At 44.2% G+C, this 20,881-nt stretch overlaps 1 protein-coding gene across 2 annotated transcripts; it reads left to right on the forward strand.

The window, feature by feature from the left end:
- Nucleotides 1–4,217: 4,217 nt before the first annotated feature.
- Nucleotides 4,218–15,998, forward strand: LOC138304429 (uncharacterized). 2 transcript variants are annotated; one of them, XM_069244472.1, is made up of 5 exons: nt 4,218–4,815; nt 7,537–7,624; nt 8,716–8,817; nt 11,998–12,267; nt 14,657–15,998. In XM_069244472.1, exons 1-5 carry the CDS (start codon nt 4,738–4,740, stop codon nt 15,409–15,411), a joined length of 1,293 nt encoding a protein of 430 aa, XP_069100573.1. In that variant the 5' UTR covers nt 4,218–4,737; the 3' UTR covers nt 15,412–15,998. The 2 variants fall into 2 exon arrangements, with proteins under 2 accessions (XP_069100573.1, XP_069100574.1); XM_069244473.1 differs by lacking the exon at nt 4,218–4,815 and adding an exon at nt 5,038–5,139.
- The last annotated feature ends 4,883 nt before the right edge of the window (nt 15,999–20,881 follow it).

A 20,881-nucleotide genomic window follows, 5' to 3' on the forward strand; every position in this document is an offset into this window, starting at 1 on the left:
AACATCAAACGCGTTGAAAACTGATATACATTAGAATCTCCTAACCCACATTTATGTTTGGCCACCCGGCTGGCACCTAGAGCACCAGCTATAAACTTGGGAGCCCGAGTGCAAGCCACCGGGCCCCCTGGATATAATATCTACAAGGCAAACTCCCCTTTTCCCTCACAAGGAGAGGAGCCTAGGCGAGCAAGCCAGCTCAGCCCTTAAATACCCTTATCAGAGCAACCCAAAAGGAATCCCATGGCACTTTTCGTGAGATGAGCCTGAGCAATTGGGCTGGGTCTTGGCCCCTTGGTGCAATCTCCAACTCCCAACAATCGCAGGGCAGTGCCATAAAGTACATTGGGGGGTGCCAAAGTCAGTCGCTGTAGCACATGCCTCTGGCCCTTCATTACAGACTGTAGAGCTTCTGCCCAAACCTGGCCAAAGATTTAAAGCCAAATGTATCCAGAATTTGCCTAGCTTCTCGTTTGGGATGCCAAACTGTCTGCTCACTTTGTCGCCAAACCTGCAATTAATACGACAAATCCTTAATATACCTGAAGGAAACAGGTTGGAGGAACAGCACAACCATGCACAATACACCTGTTGACTTGTCCCCACCTAATCATAAATCAGGGATGGGAGAGCAGGTTCATAGAGCTTGTGTCCAGCGACACCAGGGCACGTCAACGGTAAGCAGGGGCACCGCAAACAATGAACCAATATGGGTGTTCCAGGACCTGTGGCTTAAATGCCCCTTCCTGTGCCCCTTTCGGACAATCAGGCGACCCCATTGACCCCTGGCAGCCAATAGGTGTGGGGTGCTGTTTCCCAGGTATCATGTGAAAGCGTGCAAAATTTGAATGTAAATACTAAAAAGCAAAATGCTGTTGGTGCCCCCGCTCCCTGGGCCAGGTGTTGGCCCTACCTGTGGCCAGGGCCCGCCATCATGCCGTTGACCCTGTGCCGAGTGGAGCCATCGACTTAGGTGTGTCAACTCTAAGTTGCCATTCATGACAATTACCTCCTGCCCCCGCTGCCAAGCTGCTCTTGTTTATCCAAGCCATTAAAGGGAAGCAGAGAACAGCCTACAGCAGTGGTTCCCAACCTTTTGACTTCTGTGGACCCCCATTTTATCAATACTGGAGCCCGGGGACCCCCACTGAGTCATTACTGATTGCTTAAAAAATGTAATATTATTAGGTCCCAGCTGTCGTGGACCCCCTGAGGAGGCTTCGCGGACCCCCAGGGGTCCCCGGCCCACAGGTTGGGAACCACTGGCCTACAGTATGTGAGAAGGTACCTTGTGGGGATTTTATGATATGTTTAATTTGTAGGTCACTTGTTCTCAATGCTTCTTGGTATTAAGAAAACATAACACAAAATAGGTTTAATTAAAAAGGGTACTACACCCTCTAAGGAGTGTGAAAAGCGTGTCCCTGCATATGATTTGTTGCAGTTACATGTTTGAGTGTGTGCGTGTTCACAAACATTTCTATGCCTGCATGTGTCTATGTTTGAGGAAAGATATAGGTGGGGTAGCCTGACTGTAAAGTTTGGTTTTGGGGGTGCCCTGGTCTCATGGTGACCCTGTCAGGAGGCCTTTTAGACTATGCTGAGAAAGTGTAATATTCCTGCCACAAGGGCGTTTCTGGTCTAATGTTCATCTTTTACATATTTCCGGTAATATGAAAGAAAAGACGGATAGCTCAACTATCTGACCATCGAAAAAACTAGGGATGTGCACAATGTGTGTAATTTGCTTTTGCATAGTTATGTAAAATTACTACAAAATAATACAAAAGTATGCATAATGCAAACCAGGCATTTATTTTAATATTTAATGCGTTCTTGCATCAATTTTTGGCATGAGGACAAATTTAAACAAAGGTACCGCAAACAACAGTTGCTTGCGTTGTGTAGTTCTAGTGCATTAGCGGTAAATATTTACCGCAAATGGCAAAGTAATTATGGGAAGTGGTTTAATTGCTAAAGCATAATTTAAATTTCAACGAGGCCTAAATAAGACCTCCGGATGAAGTGCCCCTGCTCACAATACTGCTTACTGTCTAATGCTGGAGAAAGTTGAAGAGGTCAATAAATTCGCCCTTGAACGTTGACATTTACTAATTTATTCTTTTTTTAAATTATTTTCAGTAGAATATTTTTTTAAATACATCCTGTGCTATAATCAGAATGTCATTTATAAAGAAGAATGTTTTCTTGCACAATGTGCCAATTAATATAGAGCATGCCTTTCCTGAACGAAGGATCTATCCTTTACTCACACTTAGAGATCTGTTTTGACATAATTGGAACTTGCTGATTTGCTATTCAAAAAAAGCATACTCTGTATTATTTGGAATGTTGAATGAGTAAATAAATAAACTTCGTGGTTGATATAACAAATAGACCTATTCCAGTCTTTCCAGTGTACTCTAGGCACTCTGAACATAACTCTGGCAATACCTGCGATAACGTTGACCATGGCATAACAATACCACCCTTGAGATACTGTGTTCATTTCTTACATAATTGTGGCTATCAGCATCATTATGGTGCCCATGCTTCACATGCCTTCTGTATTAATGCCAAAAATGTGGCTATCCCTGTCATAATGGTGGCGTTGGCATGAAATGCTATTGTTGTGGCTATAAGTGGATAACGACGCCCACCCTCAAAATATTTTGAACGTTCCAGGCACCAGTGTTTACACTCAAATGTTCTATTAGTGCCTAATGCATGCACACACAAAAATTGCCTCCATCATAACGTCATTTCATCAAATTCAGAACCAGGCCCATGGTTTTTCCTGACATGTGCTTCAAATCACTAATTGCCAGTTTTACCAGCAAAAGTGCAGGTGTGGGGTAGCAGCATTGTTTTCTGATGCTATGGCTTAATTTTGGACTGCAGGGTACATCTGGGTCAGTACATGGAAGGAAAGCCACTCCTCAGAGTAGTCTTGGTGAGTTATTCAGAGTTTGGCAGATAGGATACTGGATGTTGGAGTACCCTGTCTACCAAACTGTTTGTTTGGTGGATCTACTTAGAATCGGACAGACCATGTTTGCCCCAGCTGGCTCTGCCAGTGTAAACCTGAGACCAACAGCCCTGCGGACATCCGGCTGTCAGTCTCAGTACCTCAAATGGTTGTCCCTAATTACGGCAGACATTCTGACATACCTTTTCCTGCTCAGGACCATAAGGAAAAGTCTGGGGGTCCTGAACATAAAAAAATGATCCCCATTTCCTGGGACAAAACTTTTGTAAAACAAACTCCCCCTTTAGGAATTTTTCAAAAACAAAAATGTTTTTTGAGCAGCTGCACGAAACACAGCAACCCCTCAGTACATTTACCCCCGTGGTGGTGGTTCCTCCGAAGGCACAGAGATCTCCACCAGGCAGGTCTAGAACCAAACAGAGGGCTACACCAAACTCTGAAATCAAGATGAGAGGTACAGTTCTAGGGCAAAAAGGGGTACTCTTAACTTTTGGTCAGACGCTGTTTGGAAGTTTAAACTGTGGTATGGGAGGCTCTAAATACCAATCTTGTAAAATATTTCGGGGGGGGGGGGGTTCTGAGCCTATGTGGTCTCGCTCAAATATCGAGGGTTAGGAGAAGTGTTTAGTTGTCGGATTCACCACTACTGGAGTCAATTTGTGGAGTGTTCAAAACTCTAGGCCTGGGGCGAGTTTTAAGGCTGTCTGAATAGGATCAGGACGGAACTCGGAGCACGGAGGCGGCTGCTCGGGTCGGAGTCTTGGCTCTGATCACAGGAAAAGTGTTCTCGAACGCTGGGGACAGGAAGGCGAGTGCTCAGAGGCCGGCAAGGAGTTTTCCAAACTCAAATATCTGGACGAGGCTACTGGAAGCTGTGGGCTAGGGGTGCTCAGACTTCAGAGGGGAGATCGAAAGCTGCAGACGGATAATCCGGGGGTGATGAGGGGCAGGGCGTTGAGGCGGGCACCGAGTGGGTCCGGTAAATACCTGCTGTAAATGCAATCATTGGAGCCCCACAGGTGGATGATCTGCTCGTCTTTGGACGCAGTTCTAATCTCCTCACCTCGTGAGAGGCATGATTGGGATTCTGGAGGCCCAGAGGCCCACTCTCTCCCCACACACAGATAACCCCTAGGAGAGTCCCTCTGCCCGACTCATTGTGAGGCTATTGATCAGTAACTGTCGATAAGACATGCTGATCAGCCTTTCAGCCCGGTGTATTGTGCGTCATCTCCCGGGAGATAAGGAGCAGGCGAGGCCCCGGTCTAATATAAATGCTGCAAGTATTGCACTTGGAGCAACAGATTCATCTTCGGGGAAGCTCGGGCCATCTTCTGGGACTCCGGACTGACCATCGTTGCAGCGCAAGGCGAGCACGAGAGAGTGAGGTGGGGGCAAATTATGAGAGGAGGGAGACGCACAGTGTAGCAAGGGGGAGCGGCGAGACCCCCCTCCTCTCCCCACAACAGCCTGCGAAGGGACTCTCAGAAGAGCAGGGCGAGGCTGCCCAGCGCCACTCCGCCGTCCCTGCGTCAGCCTCGACCCCGGGCACAGTGAGCGCGCACCTGGGGTCCACCACGCGCCCCTATTCACAGAAGCAACTGTCCTAAAGGAGTAGGGGCCTGCGGTAGTAGTTCCTGATACCTCAGTTCCGACCCACCACCTGCCCAGAACATCTGAAGACTTTGCCCCCTCCCGCCTGATTGCTCCAGTCCTCAGCTCCTTGGGTGGGTTTTCCCTCGGCCTCCATGCAGAGCACCAAGGAGCCCGCTGCCCACGAGGAGGCGAGATCCGGATCCACAGTGCTTCTGACCGGCCCAAGAAGGGTAAGTACTGTCCTCAACCTGACATGCCACCACCACCACACAGGACGCCCTCTGCAGTCGCTGCTTTAACCAGCAGGAGCGCACCGTGCTGTCCACGCATTTACCCGGTCCATGGGTTTGTGCTGAGACACGCACTTGCCCATACAATGGGTCTTTGACTGGGTATTATGGACAGAACAGATATCTAAAAAACAGCAATTGTGAATATTTGGTGGTTATTACAGTGGCCCATCATTCTGAGCCACCCCTTATATGGCTCTGAACTTGAAAGCCTGGTGGCAAACATGTCGTAGCTGCAGAACACTCTCTAGTCATCGGCGTGCGGTATGGTCACATTCATTTTCTCAAAAATCATGTACATTATTATCATTTTATCACCCTTGGATAGTACTGAAAACCCAGATATCCTCACGTACTTACTTTGATTGCATGTTTGTGTTTGGTGCATGTGTATTTTGTGGGCGGTGTGTTTCTGCATGTGCGTAGTGTGGATAAGCTTACATGTAGGGATGTGTAGGTGAGGTCTGGTTTGAGGGTGTTCTTGTGCTGCATGTTGTGTTCTGAGAGTGACGTAGCTGCGCGAGGTGGGTCTATGTGCATGTGCGGTCATTTGTTGGCTGTGTGCATCTACATGCTGTTGTTCCATACATAAGTTGTGTGGATCCTTGTACAGTTTGTCTTGTGTGAAAGAGATTCTCAAGTAACCTTTGTAAGACTGTACGACTCTGGGTACATGTGGGAGTGAGGTATTTTGAGTTCAAGGCTGGGAGGTTCCATGGTTCCTATTAAGCGTGAGGTTCTTCGGTTCAGTGACTGAGTATGCAGCCCTTCAGGGTCCCTCAATGAAGATAACCTGTAAGAGAATGGTTCACAAGTGTTTCAAGTATGGCAAGTTACCAAATGTTCCAATCCTCTGAAATGAAACACAGATCACTCTTGCAGGCAGGCTCTTCTCTTCTCTGAGAGTGCAGTCCAGCAAACTTATATCCCAACAGGCATGGCACTTCTAGTACTTCCAGCAAGAAGCAGGACCCAGGCTCAGTTCACAGACAAGGTCAGCAGTCAGCAGAGTCTAGCCATAGAACTTATCAGTTCCTCAAGGCTACTAGTGAACAGTTCCTTCCTTGGTCGTTGAAGAATTCTGGTACAAAGTGCTAGTCAAACTGGACAGTATTAATCCTTTGGGTTTACAGAGCAGCCCTGTAGCATACTTAAAATTTGGAGGGCTTCTCCAATTAGATTCCATATGACTAATGTATAATTGGCACATGCAAAGGCCATGGACACTTGGAGAGAGAAATGAATGAAAACCTGCAGGCTCCATGGTTAGCAAATAACTAGGCAGCCTTGCACAATGTTCTCCACGATCTTACGGTACCTTACAGAGGGAAGCCAATATGGATTCCCTCAGCTCCTATTATACATGCACATAGACTTCACACTTATCTTGCAGCATTGATAGTGCACATACACCTTTTACCACTGAATCACACGGAAGGGCGATATATACCCTGGTTAAGGGAGACTGGTAGAAACCTGTACACAGGGGAGGTCAGCAGGCATCTACCACTGAAGGACATGAGTAAAAAGGTCTGTGGCTTCATTATAAATTATGCTACCAGTACCAGTTCCAGAAAGTCCAAGTAGAGGGCAGTACATTCTCTCTCAAAGATGGTTCAGTTTGAGTGTTTGATCAAGCACACCCAAAAAGATGGAAGGAATGCTTGCAAATAGTCTAACAGCTGGCAATCACTTTGAGTAGCATTCCAGGCCTCTGCTTTTCTGCCCACTATGCCTCCTCAAATTAGACCTAGCCATATTCAAATCAGCCTTAGTCCTGCTCCAATGGGAAATGTCCAGCCAGAGCTGCCAAGCTATGTCCTCTCTGAACCAGAATAGAAGCACACCATTACTGACTTCAGCCCAAGTGGGCCTCCTCATTGGGTACAGCTTGCTTCCAGCGGCACAATGAGCACAGAACCCATGTCTGGGCGTACCTGTCAAACTTAGGGTGTTACATCAAGCACACAGTGATGGGAGGAGTGCGTGCAAATAGTCTAACCACTAACAATTGTTCAGGGTAGCATTCCAATTCATCATTTTGTTTGCCCAACATGTCACCTCAAATTAGACCATACAAAATTAACTTTGGGTGTCCAACTTGGTCTCCGAGCACCACTGTGGTCTCAGTCATGTAACAGGGAGATCCCACTGTAAATGTGCACAAGAAGGGCAACAAAACAGGACAGGGGAGCACTTTCTCTAGAGGCAAGCAAGAGACCATTTGTTCTATTAATCTCCTCTCTTATGAAAATGCGTGTGCGCCGCCGCACCAACCTCCCACAGAAATCAACAGAACTACTATGGCCAGATTTTCAATTAGCTCTCGTTTTCTTTAAAGCTGTTTCAGAAAGAAGCTGTATTATTCTTCATAATTATGTGAGAGATCCATTCTAGTGAATGGATTGTATGGATCATCCACCTCATTATTGAATTCTATTGCAGCTTTTACAAAAATCATTAGTTTTCTGACCCCTTATTGCTGTGGTTATCACACTCTTTGTTTTATTGGCAGGAGCAGGACTTGAGGGAGGGAAGTGGTGAGGGTGAGCGTGTGGAGGGTTAAGGCCTGTGGGCAAGTAAGCATTTGCCTGGAAAAGGCCATACGGCTGAGATGAAATGTTGGAGGACGGGGAATCTCACTATGTGTCTCTTTTTCAGTTTTCTGATAAGCTCCTGGCCCTCGCCAGCCCCCCTAAGCAGAGAGTGCGGCTTCACTGGGACCTCAGGGGCACAGCGCCTTACATCGGTGAGAGACTGGGGTCAACAACGGTTGAGGGTGAGGGGATGGTGACAGGGGTCCCTTCATTCTATACAAATTTACCAACCTCACCACGAATCATAACACCCACACCATCCTCTCTGTATATCACGAGTACATCATGACACACAAAGCAGTCAATGTGCATATCATGACATATACAACTCCATATCTGTACATCTCGAAAGCATAGCACCCTGCCTGTAACCCAGACCACAAGCAGCACCCTATCAACATAAAATCAGACATGCCTTACACACTCAATATTCAAAGAAGGCATACTGCATCCTTTTTATACTATGCAAAATGTTTTTTTATCTATAACCATCCCTCAGGCAAGGCACTGCAAATCAATGATGCAAAGGGGAACACAGCTGGATACCTAGTTACCTCATTATTCAGCAGTTTATCTGAACATCATGACTCGATAATGACACAGATAGGATCCTACCGGTACACCCTGTACATGATCGCACCCTAGACGTATATTATGGCACATGCAATCCCTGTCGATACATCTTGATAATACAGCACCCTGTCTTTGCAACATGACACATGCAGCCCTCTATCACTATAAAATGTGACAGGCAGCATCCAATCTGTAGATAAGGTGACATAAAGCAACACATATGTAAACCATGGCACATACAAAAACACACACACTAGTGAGACACGGGAAACAGCCTGGCACCAAGAAACCTCTTCATACTCAACAGCTTATCTAGATGTCATGACTAGCAGCATCCTATATCCATAATGACATAGGGAGCATTCTCTTTGATTATTATGAGACTCGACGACTATATTAGTATACAGCAACACATACATCCGACATATGTATCATGACAAAATTAACACACTAGCTACATATAAGGACACTATATAAAATGAGACGTACAGCACCCAGTCTGTACATACAGTGCCCTATTTGTATATAATAACAAATATAGCACTCTATTGTTATATCACAACGTATATGAGATACATCACATAGTACCATACCTGTGTATCTTTAGACACAAACATCACACTTACTGTCCAAGTTTGGAAACTGAAGCTTGTGGTCTCATTTTCTGCAGGAGCTGTCTGGTACCTTCTTATAGTGTGGCCTTTCCACCTGTACCTGGCGTACAACTGTTTCACAAAACTACAGTCGCAGTCAGAGGACCACATCGTCATAGGTATGTACTGTGAACTGATTGCTACTGGGCGGTAGTAGAAACTCTTCATACATACAGCTCAGAGGGTGTAGTCAATTTAGTTTTCTACTTTTGTGTCTTGTTAGTGGTGCGTAACGTTGTTCTTTGGTCACTCCATTGCCCACTTGTTTTTATTTAGCCACTCTGGTGGCCCGCAAGCCCCTTTAATGTTTGAAGATCTGGACACTCCTCTGGCAGATGGCAGGGAAGTCCCTAGTCTGACATTAGTGGACCTGTGTTTACTCAGCTGAAACCGTCTTGGATATTTGCTGGAGCTCTTTTCCTCTTTGTACTGAGCGGTTATGGTACTGGTGACCCCTCTAAACAGCTGTTTACAAGCTTGTCTGAAAACCGCGGCTTTCTTTATTTCCCAAATCTTAGGACACATGATTAGATCTGAAAACACTAGCAAAATCGTTTAAGAGGTTTGCATTTTTATTCTTTCATCTATGCTTCTTCAACTTCACTGTCATGGTGGAATGTCTAGGACAGAGGTTTCTGTTAAGTTCATTACGGCAAGGCCGTGATCTTATAAACATTCAACACAAAAAGGTATGGTGGCCACGTACACGGAGTTACAGTCCTCTGTTGTATCACTGTTGAGCTGCAATAGTGAACTTACAGAGTGTTAAAGGAGCAGTTGACCACGAGAGTTCAGAAGTGATCATTATCCCAGGATCCATCTGAGCCAGATATAATAAGCTGAAAGTGAAATACCATACCTGTTGAACTATGGGCTTAACACAGCATTGCCTCCCTTCTTGACCACGTAACATCACACTGTGGCCTGGTACCAACTAGGAAGAACTGTTGAATTAAATAAGACTAACTGCAGAGGTGGAGTAGTGGTTAGTGGTGGAACTCTACAACTACTGATACTAAGTTCCTTCACTATATGAATTACTGGCGAAATGTATCCAGTGAAAGAGCCTGTGTTTTGGTACCCAAAGGTCTGACCACTGATATCAAATTGCCTAATCATACTCCATTTCCTGTGTAGCTCACCCTTCTTCATGTGTTCTGATCAAAGGCACTCAGACAGACAAGAAGCAAGCAGCTTGGTTGGAATTAAGGCACACTGATATTGCAAAGGAACTTAGGGCTAGAAATATCATTTTGTTTAAAAGATCTTACCTTTTTGTGATGCGTAAATGCAGATAATTCATATTTCCAAGACTGAGCTGATTGTTGAGCAAAAAGGATTTTCGTCGGAAGGTGCTCACAAAAGACATAGAGACCTCTATACACCTGCCTTACATATCTCTTGTAAAAGGTCATGTCTCTGGAAAGCCACAGATTATTTTCTTAGTCATGAAGGTACAAAATATGCATCAACATGAAAGTTACAGAGAGAGATCCTGCCTATAATACTGAGAGGCTGCAGCTGTGACTAGCCTTCTCAGTCCCTTTCTGTGGTACTGGGAGAGAGTAATCCACTCCCATCTGATATTGAAGAGTCCTGATCAAACCCTCTTGAAGGTACATAAACCTGACAGTTAACGAGACCCCACAAAATGAGAATACAATGTGGAACTAAGTCTCTCAGGTCACACGTCTATAGGCAAGGTGGGCCTTGCTAAGTCTGTTTCGAGGAGGTGCAGACCGTGGAGACAAAGGGCAGACATGAGATGCACGAGTCACAGTCTTTAGACACACTCCTACCTTGTTAGTGGAGAGGGTGGACCAAGTGCACCCTCACTGTTTAAATTGTACAGTGTTCTCAGACATTCATCAGAATTCCAGGGCCAGTGACAGTGCTGTTAGGTATGATAGGTAGATGTGCAGAGCCATTTCTTCCTAAAACCAGAGGATGTGAAACCCGAGAGGACCACAGGGAGCCAGAGAGGATGACCATAAACAGCCTTGAGGATCAGTAAATATACAAAATAGACTCCAGTGTGCACTTAGAAGACAGATTAGAGCTCAGGGTGGAACCATGCTAGTCCTAAGAGGAACCCTCATCCAAATGTCCAATGATTACTTGCTATAAAGGCTAGAAAAAGGGGGCTTTGATTAAAATCCTCTGAAGCTGGCATGAAATAGAGTTCACTTGTCCAGGGCTAGGCAGATAAGACTGTGGAACAGATAAAAGTGAATGCTCTTTTGGCTGAGGGAACTATTACTGATCCTAATGGGAAGACATATTTATCTCTTATCTGAGTCACGTGGACCTACATAGGGCTCCCCCAAACTGTCAAGCAAGCATTCTCTGGGTGGCTGAAAGTGAGGGAGGCTAACCTCTTCATCCATAACTTTTTCTGGAGGACAAGAGTAGGCCAACCCAACAGGTGTCAAGGACTGCTTCTTTAAAGTGCCACCTCTTGCTCTTGACGTCATAGAATATGGCCTTGATTGTTAAGTAGCAGAATATTTCCAGACCTTCAGAGGATAGATGGAGGCTCATTACAGTTGAGACGGCTTGTTTTTGTTAATAAGGCCTTGATTACATTTTTACCACGGGGCCAAATGGAAGACTGTCTTTTTGGACTGTACTTCCAGTTTTAAACTTGAGGAGCTGTTTAAGCTCTTTCCATCTGGGAATGAGGAAGTCGCCATTTTGTAGGTGCTAAGAACAGAGAAGTGCTTTCGCAAATTGATTCTAGGGCTTGGGCCAAAGTCTCCATTTTGAACTTCTGCAGTGTGAGCAATGGGTCAAGTATAAAATGGTATACAAGAATTTGTTCAATACTGGACTTTTTTTAATGATGGAGTAGAGAGCAAACCCTTGGCCTCTGGAGTCCTTTAAAAGAGCCTCCACAGTTCCAGTCTTGGCGAGTGCTGAACTTCTTCCAGGATTATTTAGCGAATCCCCAAAGACTCTTGCTGGACAAACTAGAAAGAGCTTGTGTGTAGCTTCTCGGAGAAAAAGAAGACAAGCTCATGCAAGGTTCTAGCAAGTGTCATAACAAAGAGAGCATATGCATGGTATTGATAGCTTCAGTTTCGAAGCTATCTTTTCCCTTCCTGTGATTCAGCCCAAGTAGTATCAAAAGTTGGGGATGTGACGAGAAACAGAGTGCAACTAGCAAGGTGTAACATTAAATTACAGCATACAGCACTGAGTAACACTACTTCATGGTGTGGGAGGGACCTCCATTTAGGGTGCATGTTTCTAAATGATATCAAACACATAATTTATAGAGCACTTTTTTCTTTCCACAGCGGTGCAGGTCCTCCTCGTCTTCTCCCTTGTCGCTATGCTCTTTTTCTCTGTATCCTTGTTCCTTAAGTTGGACTGTCAGCTGAAGCCTCCCATGGACGGGACTCCTGCCTGCTTTCTGCAGAAATATCCAGCGGTAAAACACCTGCAAGCCCTGAAAAGCCAGCAGTACCTTCTGCACGGTCTGGCTGCACTGCTCCTGATGATAAGCATCTCTTTACTGCAGCTTGGAAGTCCAGGACAACAACAGTCCATACTTGCAGGAGAGGCTGGTAAGTGCAGGTGGTAAGAAACGTCACTTTGTGGAAAAGGCCAGTAGGATCAGAAACATCTGAGTAGGTTAGAGTGACAGTTGGTCACCCTTCTGGAGTAGCCAGTAGGTAGAGCAAAAGGTTGCCCTGCTGGAGAGGCTTGAAGCTGCAGGCCGGCAGTCGTAGAATGTTTTGTTATGTAATATTTGTTGTGTGAAAAGTGATCAAGTATCTGTGCTGTGCTGCAGTACCCAACTTATCAAACGAAACAGCTCAGTAAATGCACGGAGCTTGACCCATGTATTTCCTGGGTAGCTTTCATGTATTACTTCCACAAATACGCTGCTCAATTGAGAGATTTTTCTGTCGTCACTAACTTGAGGAAGAATTAACAAAATTATTTTGGCTTTTTTATAGTGGTATGTGATGACTATACGCTTCTAGACCGAGACTATCCATATTCAAATCAATCTTGGTCCTGTTCCAACAGAAGGAGTTCATCTCAAACTGCCAGGCTGCTTCCAATCTAGGCGAGAACACAAGCAACCCAGACCAGTTTTGGCCTATTTATGCCTCATCAGTAAAGAATAATTTGATTCCAATGGCAGAGTGATCAAGTCACGCATGTCTGTGAATACCTTCGCAATTTAGGGGTTGGCACTGAGGAAAACAAATGCTAGCTGGTTGGAAATTTTTGTCGGACACTTATGCAATAGTGAGCAAAGGATACACAGGCACATCCACGGGTGTAGTACTGAGAAAAACAAAAAGATTCATACGGGGCATAGAGTAATTTTACTGTGGCATATCATGTTATCTTTCAGTTGCAAGCAAACTTGTCTGTCATCAGGAGCCTTTCGGAAGAGTAACCAATGTTATGTGATCATTCCAGACAAGAATTACTGTGGGGAAAAAAAATGAATAGTGACAAAAATAAGCCTTGAGGAATGACGTCTTGGTTGAGGACGTGGAAGTACACATTTTACCCTGTACTACGCACTACCAACCTAAACATTATTTAATGCATTGTAACTTATTTGCATTTAATGTAAACATATTTTTATAATTCTGTGATTTGACTGCATTCAAAGTAGGTGTTACTGAGCAACACTTCGTCTATAAGGCCAAACAGAGCATAGGGTGATGGCTTAGTATCCACCCTGAGCAAGGGAAGGCTACCTAACTTCCTATCCCCGCACCCTGCCTCCTCCCTCAAATCACGGATCAACCCCCTTAGGCCTTACCAACACTGGTATTTCAATTTCAAATATTTACAAGTGCCTGATGTCCCTTTCCGTTCGTGGTTTTGAGAGGCTTTGGTTGGTAAGTAGCCCAATGTCTATGTCACTCTTGTATAAGGCCTAATGGTCTTGACATTCCCACTCAGTTTATCGGGGACAGGCCAAAATAACACACAAAACCTGAAACTGGAACAGGAATTCATTGGGAAAGAGTAGAATTACAGATTATCCCTTACTATCCAGAACAAAAACCCACAGTGGGAATGAAAATCGAAAAACGAGTCTGGAAATCTATGAATCATGCGAAGCAAGGTTTGCAGGACTGTAAGAGATGAAGTTGCAGAGGCAGAGAGTCGGCAGAGTAGAAGAGGTTACCTACCGCACTGGTAAAGTGCAACAAACTGAACAAACCCTGAGATGCAGGAAACTGTGAAAACAACAAAGCAAACTAGGGTTTGCAATACTAGACAACAACAGGGAAGTTAAAAAATGCACTCTGAAACTTGGCCAGTACACGAGCTTACGAAAAGAAAAGGATCCTTTAGTGTGACGGATCAATGTTATAAATACTTACCGGACTTTTCGCATAGAAGAATGGGAAACGTTCTGTGTTATAACTAGTGCTTAATTTGTAAAAGAATAAGTGCCAGTGCCAAAAACTCTGCCCAGACACCAGCGGCCAGTGGGGGGCGCTCAATAACAAGGCTGTGTAGTACTGAATACACCCCAGGCCTCTTCCATGCACTATCAGGCCCTCCCGGCCTCTTTACCTCACTCTTGCAGGTCCCTGCTTTTCCCCTTTATGACGGTTTTCTGTCGTTCTCGTCCTCCCTATTTGTGCTTTGTTTGTTTTTCTTGGTAAATGTCAGATGAGTTGAAATAATGTGCCAGCTCCCAGAAACCAGTGCCGGTGGCCACCCCCGGCTCAAATTAAGCACTAATTTTAACCTCAAAGACATGTCACACTAGCACAAAACAAGTCTCACTATATATCTGGCACACTGACATGATATGGTAGGTTGCAGAGTTGTAATTATTGGACAGTTCCAGATAGGCACTTGCAACGCTCCTTGGTGGCCTAATTATAGATTTCTGATAAATACTAAGAGCAACTTCATGAAGGATCTTGTAAACGCATATTCTTACTTTTTGCATTTCTCTTTATTCAGGCATGACGAACGCAACCCGAGTGGAGCCTGTTAGGAATCACTCCAAGAGCCGTCATGAATTTCTTTTGCCCATGCTGCCTCAGGATGTCAGTGTGAGCAGCATTCTCCTGTGCCTGAACGTGCTCTCTCCCATGTTCCTTCACGCTATGGCAGAGTCGGATCCTATATGGCAGCGGGAGCGGCTGTGGGGAGCCTCCTTCTCTGCCGTTTTGGTGCTGGCATCAATGAAGTCACTTTCCTTGTCTCTCACATTTGATGCTCTATATGTTAAGGCAGCGCTCGCTCCATACCGGCCAACAATCTTCCAGTCCAGAGTTTGGATCCCTCCCTTGTACGCCCTGTCTCTTCTCTCACTCTTCATGTTTTGTATCTCCCTGAAGGTCTACGTAGATTTAAGTTGTCCAGAACTTGGCAGTTCCCCAGCAGGCCTGAAGCTACGGAGGAAAGCCCGGCCCTGCCCTTCTCCGCTAGCCCTCTTGCTGACCACATTGGTACAAATAGCCTCGGAGGTCCCATTTCTTGTTGAACTGTACCTCATTTTTTGTGAGAATATCAATGTCTACTTCCTCATGCTCTGGGCATTCAACCTGGGCTTCTGTCTGCTATGCTGTGCTGTGTGTTTGGGAGTATTCTTACTACAAAAGTACAGAATCCGCCGATGCCGGGCAAAGAAAGAGCGCACCGCCAGTGGGCTGTGCCTCGCTCACTCCTTCATATATCAAACAAGCAAACTTGGCTCTTCCTCCAGATGCTGAAGGATGGTCTTTCAAGATGGCTGCTCTCGGCGCAGTCAATGCTTTTGCATGATCTCTTGTCCCCGAACTATACCTTTACACAAAGGGGTGCGGGAACGAATGGGAGTCTTGCAGCTCTACCAGAACTGTGATGCTAACTTGTGCAATTGCTGGTACGTTTAAATCCTCCCAATGCGGAATACTGTGTACATGGATTGTACTGGGATGGACCCTAAGCTTGTACATAGGAACACGCTGGCAAGGGAACTTGGAATACATCTTCTACCTCCACTAGCTCTCCAACAAACAGTCACAGTAAACCCACGCACACAAGAACAATGATTAGAGCAATCCATACTAAATACTGTAACTTGAAGATTAATATGCATAGTTGTTTAGATATGGATTTATCCCCAGCCTATATGTTGCCCAACAATGACCCACAAGCCTCCCATCAGTTAGAGATGGCTTTGCTTCTGACTGGTCGTTTCTGGCATTAGGCTATTTATTTTCTATTTGTATAATGCTTTGTAAAAATAAAAATAAGCATGCACAGATTCTAGAGTACTTTATTTATTTCACAAAACCATCTTACAGCTGATACTGAACCTCAGACTCGTAGACAATGCCCAAGCCCTGCCGCCTATTGACACACTAGCATTATAGCAGGGGTTTCCAACGTTTTCTGTAATAAGAGTAACTTATGCTCAACGAAAATCATCTAAGCTACTAATATTATTAATGCTTTAATGGTGACCACATCAGACACAATTACATTAGTGGCTTACTATGCAAGATTACCAGCAGTAATCACTTTGGTGTGTCAGGCAAAGTTGCCAGCAGTAATGTAAAAAGGCTTTGTCAATGTGAAATTACTATACAAGAATATTATGTTTTCAGTCATAGCTGTAATACCCTTGACATCCAGGTAACAGTATTAGCAATATGTCTCCCAATGCCCCATAACTTATCACTCAAGTATCAGCCTTAAATATAGTTTGGAAATTCAACCATTTTTCTCCAACCATCATATTATGAGTTCTGAAAAATACATGTTTTATAGAATAATTTCGCCAAGCAAAATCTTCTAATTTAGTAGGTTGGGCTGCACACAGGAGAGTTACTCGGAGACAGCTGGGGAGCTCGTGAGGTACTTGAAGAAGCATGTATAACAGTGCCCAACATTACCCTTGCATACTCAGTAATATTGTTTTCCTGTGACTGTATCAAGTTTTTCAGAGTTCCCTTTTCACCCCCTGGAATCTGCTGGGGGATGTTTTGTGCTTTTACCCCTGTTTCTGTGACTATGTCCTTGTGTTTCTCTTTAGCATCCATCACCACTCTAATATTGTGAACGTCTATTAATAGACCTCCCCCGGTCTCATACTGTAACATCTTATTCATGAATGCACCTAGTCTAAAATGAGAACTTCATCTCATAAGATCCCCTAAGCTCCCCTAAGTTCAAATGAGGCCTATTTTCCTATGACCCCGACCCCAACTCACAGGTACGGATCTCATAAATATTAGCAAAGATACAATCACTCTTTACACACCCTTAACAACAGGAGTTCTGTAGTGTTTAGACACCTTCATGTTAGACATAGCAGCAAAAGACCTCAGCCAAAAGAAGGGTCAGATATTTACCTATCCATTCCAGTCTTGTTTCAAGGTGGTTACACTTCCAGTATGATCAACCCACATAATATCAAAAACTCTAAAATAATAGAAAACCTGTATTTACACTCTAGCATGTCAGAATTCAGTCAGGGAAGAGTCTGAGCAATGCTGTCATCAAAAAATGATTGAATAAAATTATCATGTCGATCACCTTAAAGAAATCTTGTGATGCACCCATTTGTGCTCCAAAATGAGGCTGTTGGTTCAAGTCTTTGCAACTTGTTAGGTTTTTGTCTAGACCTTAAGCCACCAGAAGAGTGAGGCTTCCCATTCCTTGCCCTTCCAGGGCGTGTCCACCATTAGGGGTCTCCTACCACTGAGACCCGAGGAACAAATTTAAAGATGATTTTATTGTTCGCTCTGGATCCTCTGGTATTAAGCCTATACATTTAGGTTAATTTGCTGGAGCATATACGTGTACAAGACTATTGTCCGTGGTGCATCTTAGGTTTACAGAATATCAGGCCCTCATGCACAACGTGAGGCATGTGTCAGCACTGGGGATGCTGCCTGTGTGGTTGGATATCCACTGAGAACGTTGTAAACTGGCAAGGGTGGTTAAAGTATTTTTTGTTATTAATGAGAATCACGTCGCTCTCTGCCTTCTTGAAAAAAACATCTGGCATCAGCAAGAGAACACATTTGCTGCCTTGGTAATGGTGGTGCCATAGGTGTTGATAAACGGAGAAATAGGGCTACTGTGTATAAATTCCACATTATTCCCCTTAGGGATACAAAGGCATTGACCATCCTCATCAGTTAACACAGTTCTCAGTGGATGTCCAGACCGACAGGAAGCAGATTCAGGATGAAACATGCCACACATTGCAAGCGACATGACATAACAATTTAAAATCTATCACCACCAACGCTCATATTGTGGATACCACAGCAGTAACCACGGTCAGCATCCCTACTGTGCCACACACCTATACAGTGAACTTGGTGGACGACTGTGTCATGTGTCACAGGTAAGGAGACTGCTTGGGAACTGCGACATGTAAGCAAGAAGCTTTTGGCACGTGCTGTCCCCAGGAGGCTATCACAGTCTAGGCCAAGAGCATGATCTTTCACTTACCTTTTTACCCTATTATGATGGCTATCCACACAAAGTTCTTAAGAAGCGATCATTCTAACGTGAGGGGTAAAACCTGGTATCCTATCACTCAAACAATATTACATTCTTTTAGAGGCAAAGCAAATATCATGAGTGAACATTGGTATTTGAACACCAACACTACTGAGTAAAAAGCCAGGTTTATTTAAAGTTCAGGTAGCAGCATTCAACTAGGAGTGTACAAAGTTCCAAATTTTAGTGGCCTGGACTTCCCCAGATCGTGCAAGCTTAAATTTGTCTACTTGTGGCTCGAAATCAAAACTGGCACCTTGGTTATTACCCATTGAATCGGTTAAACATGAAAAGGAGGTTTATTCAGGAATAGGCCTCTTGGACAGTGCACACATGTTCTTGTCTATTGTGTGCAATACATCGATTTGGATACTAAAAAGATGAGACCCAACGTTCAAAGTCCAATCAATAATTGAGTTTCCACATTCTGTTTTTGAAACTCACAAGGAATTGGGATTAAAGCTGATGGATAGGTGTGATTCACGGAATCTAACAGTACTAAATGTCCCAAAGAATTAAAAACACGGAGAAGATAATTATTTTACAAAGTTCAGGAGGATTGGAGACCCACAGATTCTTAAAAAGTCTGGGAGGGCCACGATCTAGGGAAAATCTTCTGCACTTGAGGGTAAATCTGGAGAGCAGTAAATCCTCTCCTTCAATATCACTGCAGCGTTTCTGTACTTTAGCCATACAAAGGTTTAAAATATATTTACATAAATCTGCAAATATAGTACCTCGGGCCATAAAAGCAGCAAAGAATGACAACTTTAAAAGGGTCTCATAGGGAGCAGACAAAATAAGGTCTGTGAAATGGAAGTTTTGTTTTTTTAAATCATGATTATATACCCATAAACATCAGCATTCAGACATCAAACTCTAACATTAAAACATTAATTACATTCACAGTTGCCCAGGAATTACCACAAATAGAATCCGAAGGAGGTGCGAAAGGACATGGCTTAGGCATGATTTCCCTGTTCTTTAATGGATCCAAGTCCAGAGTACTCCTGGCCATCTACAATTCATTTTGACATTGGGTCTGTACTGGCCATTCCAAATAGTAAAGACCCAGGGAATCCTTTCTGACTCAAAACTCTCTATTGCCTGCAAAACAACAGTGGTGAAAGGAACGAAATATTAACTAAAACCACTCAGGACGATACTCAAGCTACCCTACTTTAACCACATGAGTGACTGTCGAGGTGTTGATCCTGCCACAACTGCACTATTAAAACATCATCTATGTTACTCTTCCAGTCGATCGGTGCATCAGCTACAATGTTCTGGGCACTGAACTCAAAGCCCTCTGCAATTACCTTGAGAAAGTGGTACTCAACCATTTACTGAATTTTCACCCAATGGTTGGTTACATGGAAGAAACAAAGTAGGAAGACACTGAAGACATACTGCGTGGAGTTCGGGCACAGACTCAAAGTGCTTAAATTCCATTTATGGGTTTAGTTTATGAATATATGAGCACAAACAATAGCCTGATCTTAGGAACACAGTTAATGACTGGACCATCCTTCCCCATGTCATTCTATCCACACTTGACAAGGCAATGCAGAAGAGTGATAGCGGACTGACCAACAAGCCCATCAAAAGCAGCAATCCTTATCAATAAAAAAAGTTTTTACAAAAACATCAGTCCGCACACTTGCACTGTTCTCATTTCATTAATAGAGTTGCAAAGGTTCACAGGATTCAGATAAGCTATGAAGTAACACGGCCCGTGTTACAAAAACACCATGAAACGAATGGCTAAAGAACTAAAGGAACACTAATTAAAGGTGATCCAGAGGATCCAGGTCAGGAATGCACTTGAATACACCAACAGAGGTGTTGTTGAGCCTACATAGCTCTGCCATTAGATTTATCGCACCTATACATACCTTTTCTTGAAGTGTGTGTGTGCATGCGTGCATGTGTGTATAACGTGAATTATATCAGAAACAAGGGTTGCTTTTTCCTAATATAACAACCTACATTTCTGGAATAGAAATAGTCAATTTATATGCACTGCACTATATGTGATGAGACAGTTCACTTGTATGTGGAGACAAAGGCCCTTATTTAAGAAAAAGTGGCGCATCAGCTATGATGCACCACTTTTCTTGCACCCCCCCTACCGGCACCTAACAACACCATGGTTGCGCTGTATTTATGATACGGCGCATCATGGTGGGCGTTAGCACAACAGCGTCAAAATTGTTTACTCTATTGTGGCACTTTGCTACACTAGCTTCAAAAATAGTGCAGCAAAGTGCTGTGGTAGCATCATTTTAACAGCTGCTCTGAACAGACGTTAAAAATTACATAAAAAATGGACAGTGAAATCTTTAAAATGTCACTACACCATTGCTGCGGGCCTCCTAGTGCTGGAACACCCTCTTTGCATACATTATGCCTGGCGCAGGCAGACTGTGGCACGAGGGGTTACAAAGTGCTGCAATGCATGCATTGTGCCACTTTGTAAATATGGTGCAGCAGAAAAGCCACTTTAGCGCTGCCTTAGGGTTAAAAAAAGGGTGATATGGCGGCGCTGAGGTGGAGCTAGGGGCTCTTAAATATGCCCGAAGTGTGGTACTCTCCATTACGAACAGGTCATCCGCATACAAGAGGACATTCAAGTGTTTCTTCTTCAATAGAGGTGTGAAACCGTTCAACTTCTTTAAATTG

This window comes from Pleurodeles waltl, chromosome 7 (assembly GCF_031143425.1).
Source record: "Pleurodeles waltl isolate 20211129_DDA chromosome 7, aPleWal1.hap1.20221129, whole genome shotgun sequence".
Classification (NCBI taxonomy): domain Eukaryota; kingdom Metazoa; phylum Chordata; class Amphibia; order Caudata; family Salamandridae; genus Pleurodeles; species Pleurodeles waltl.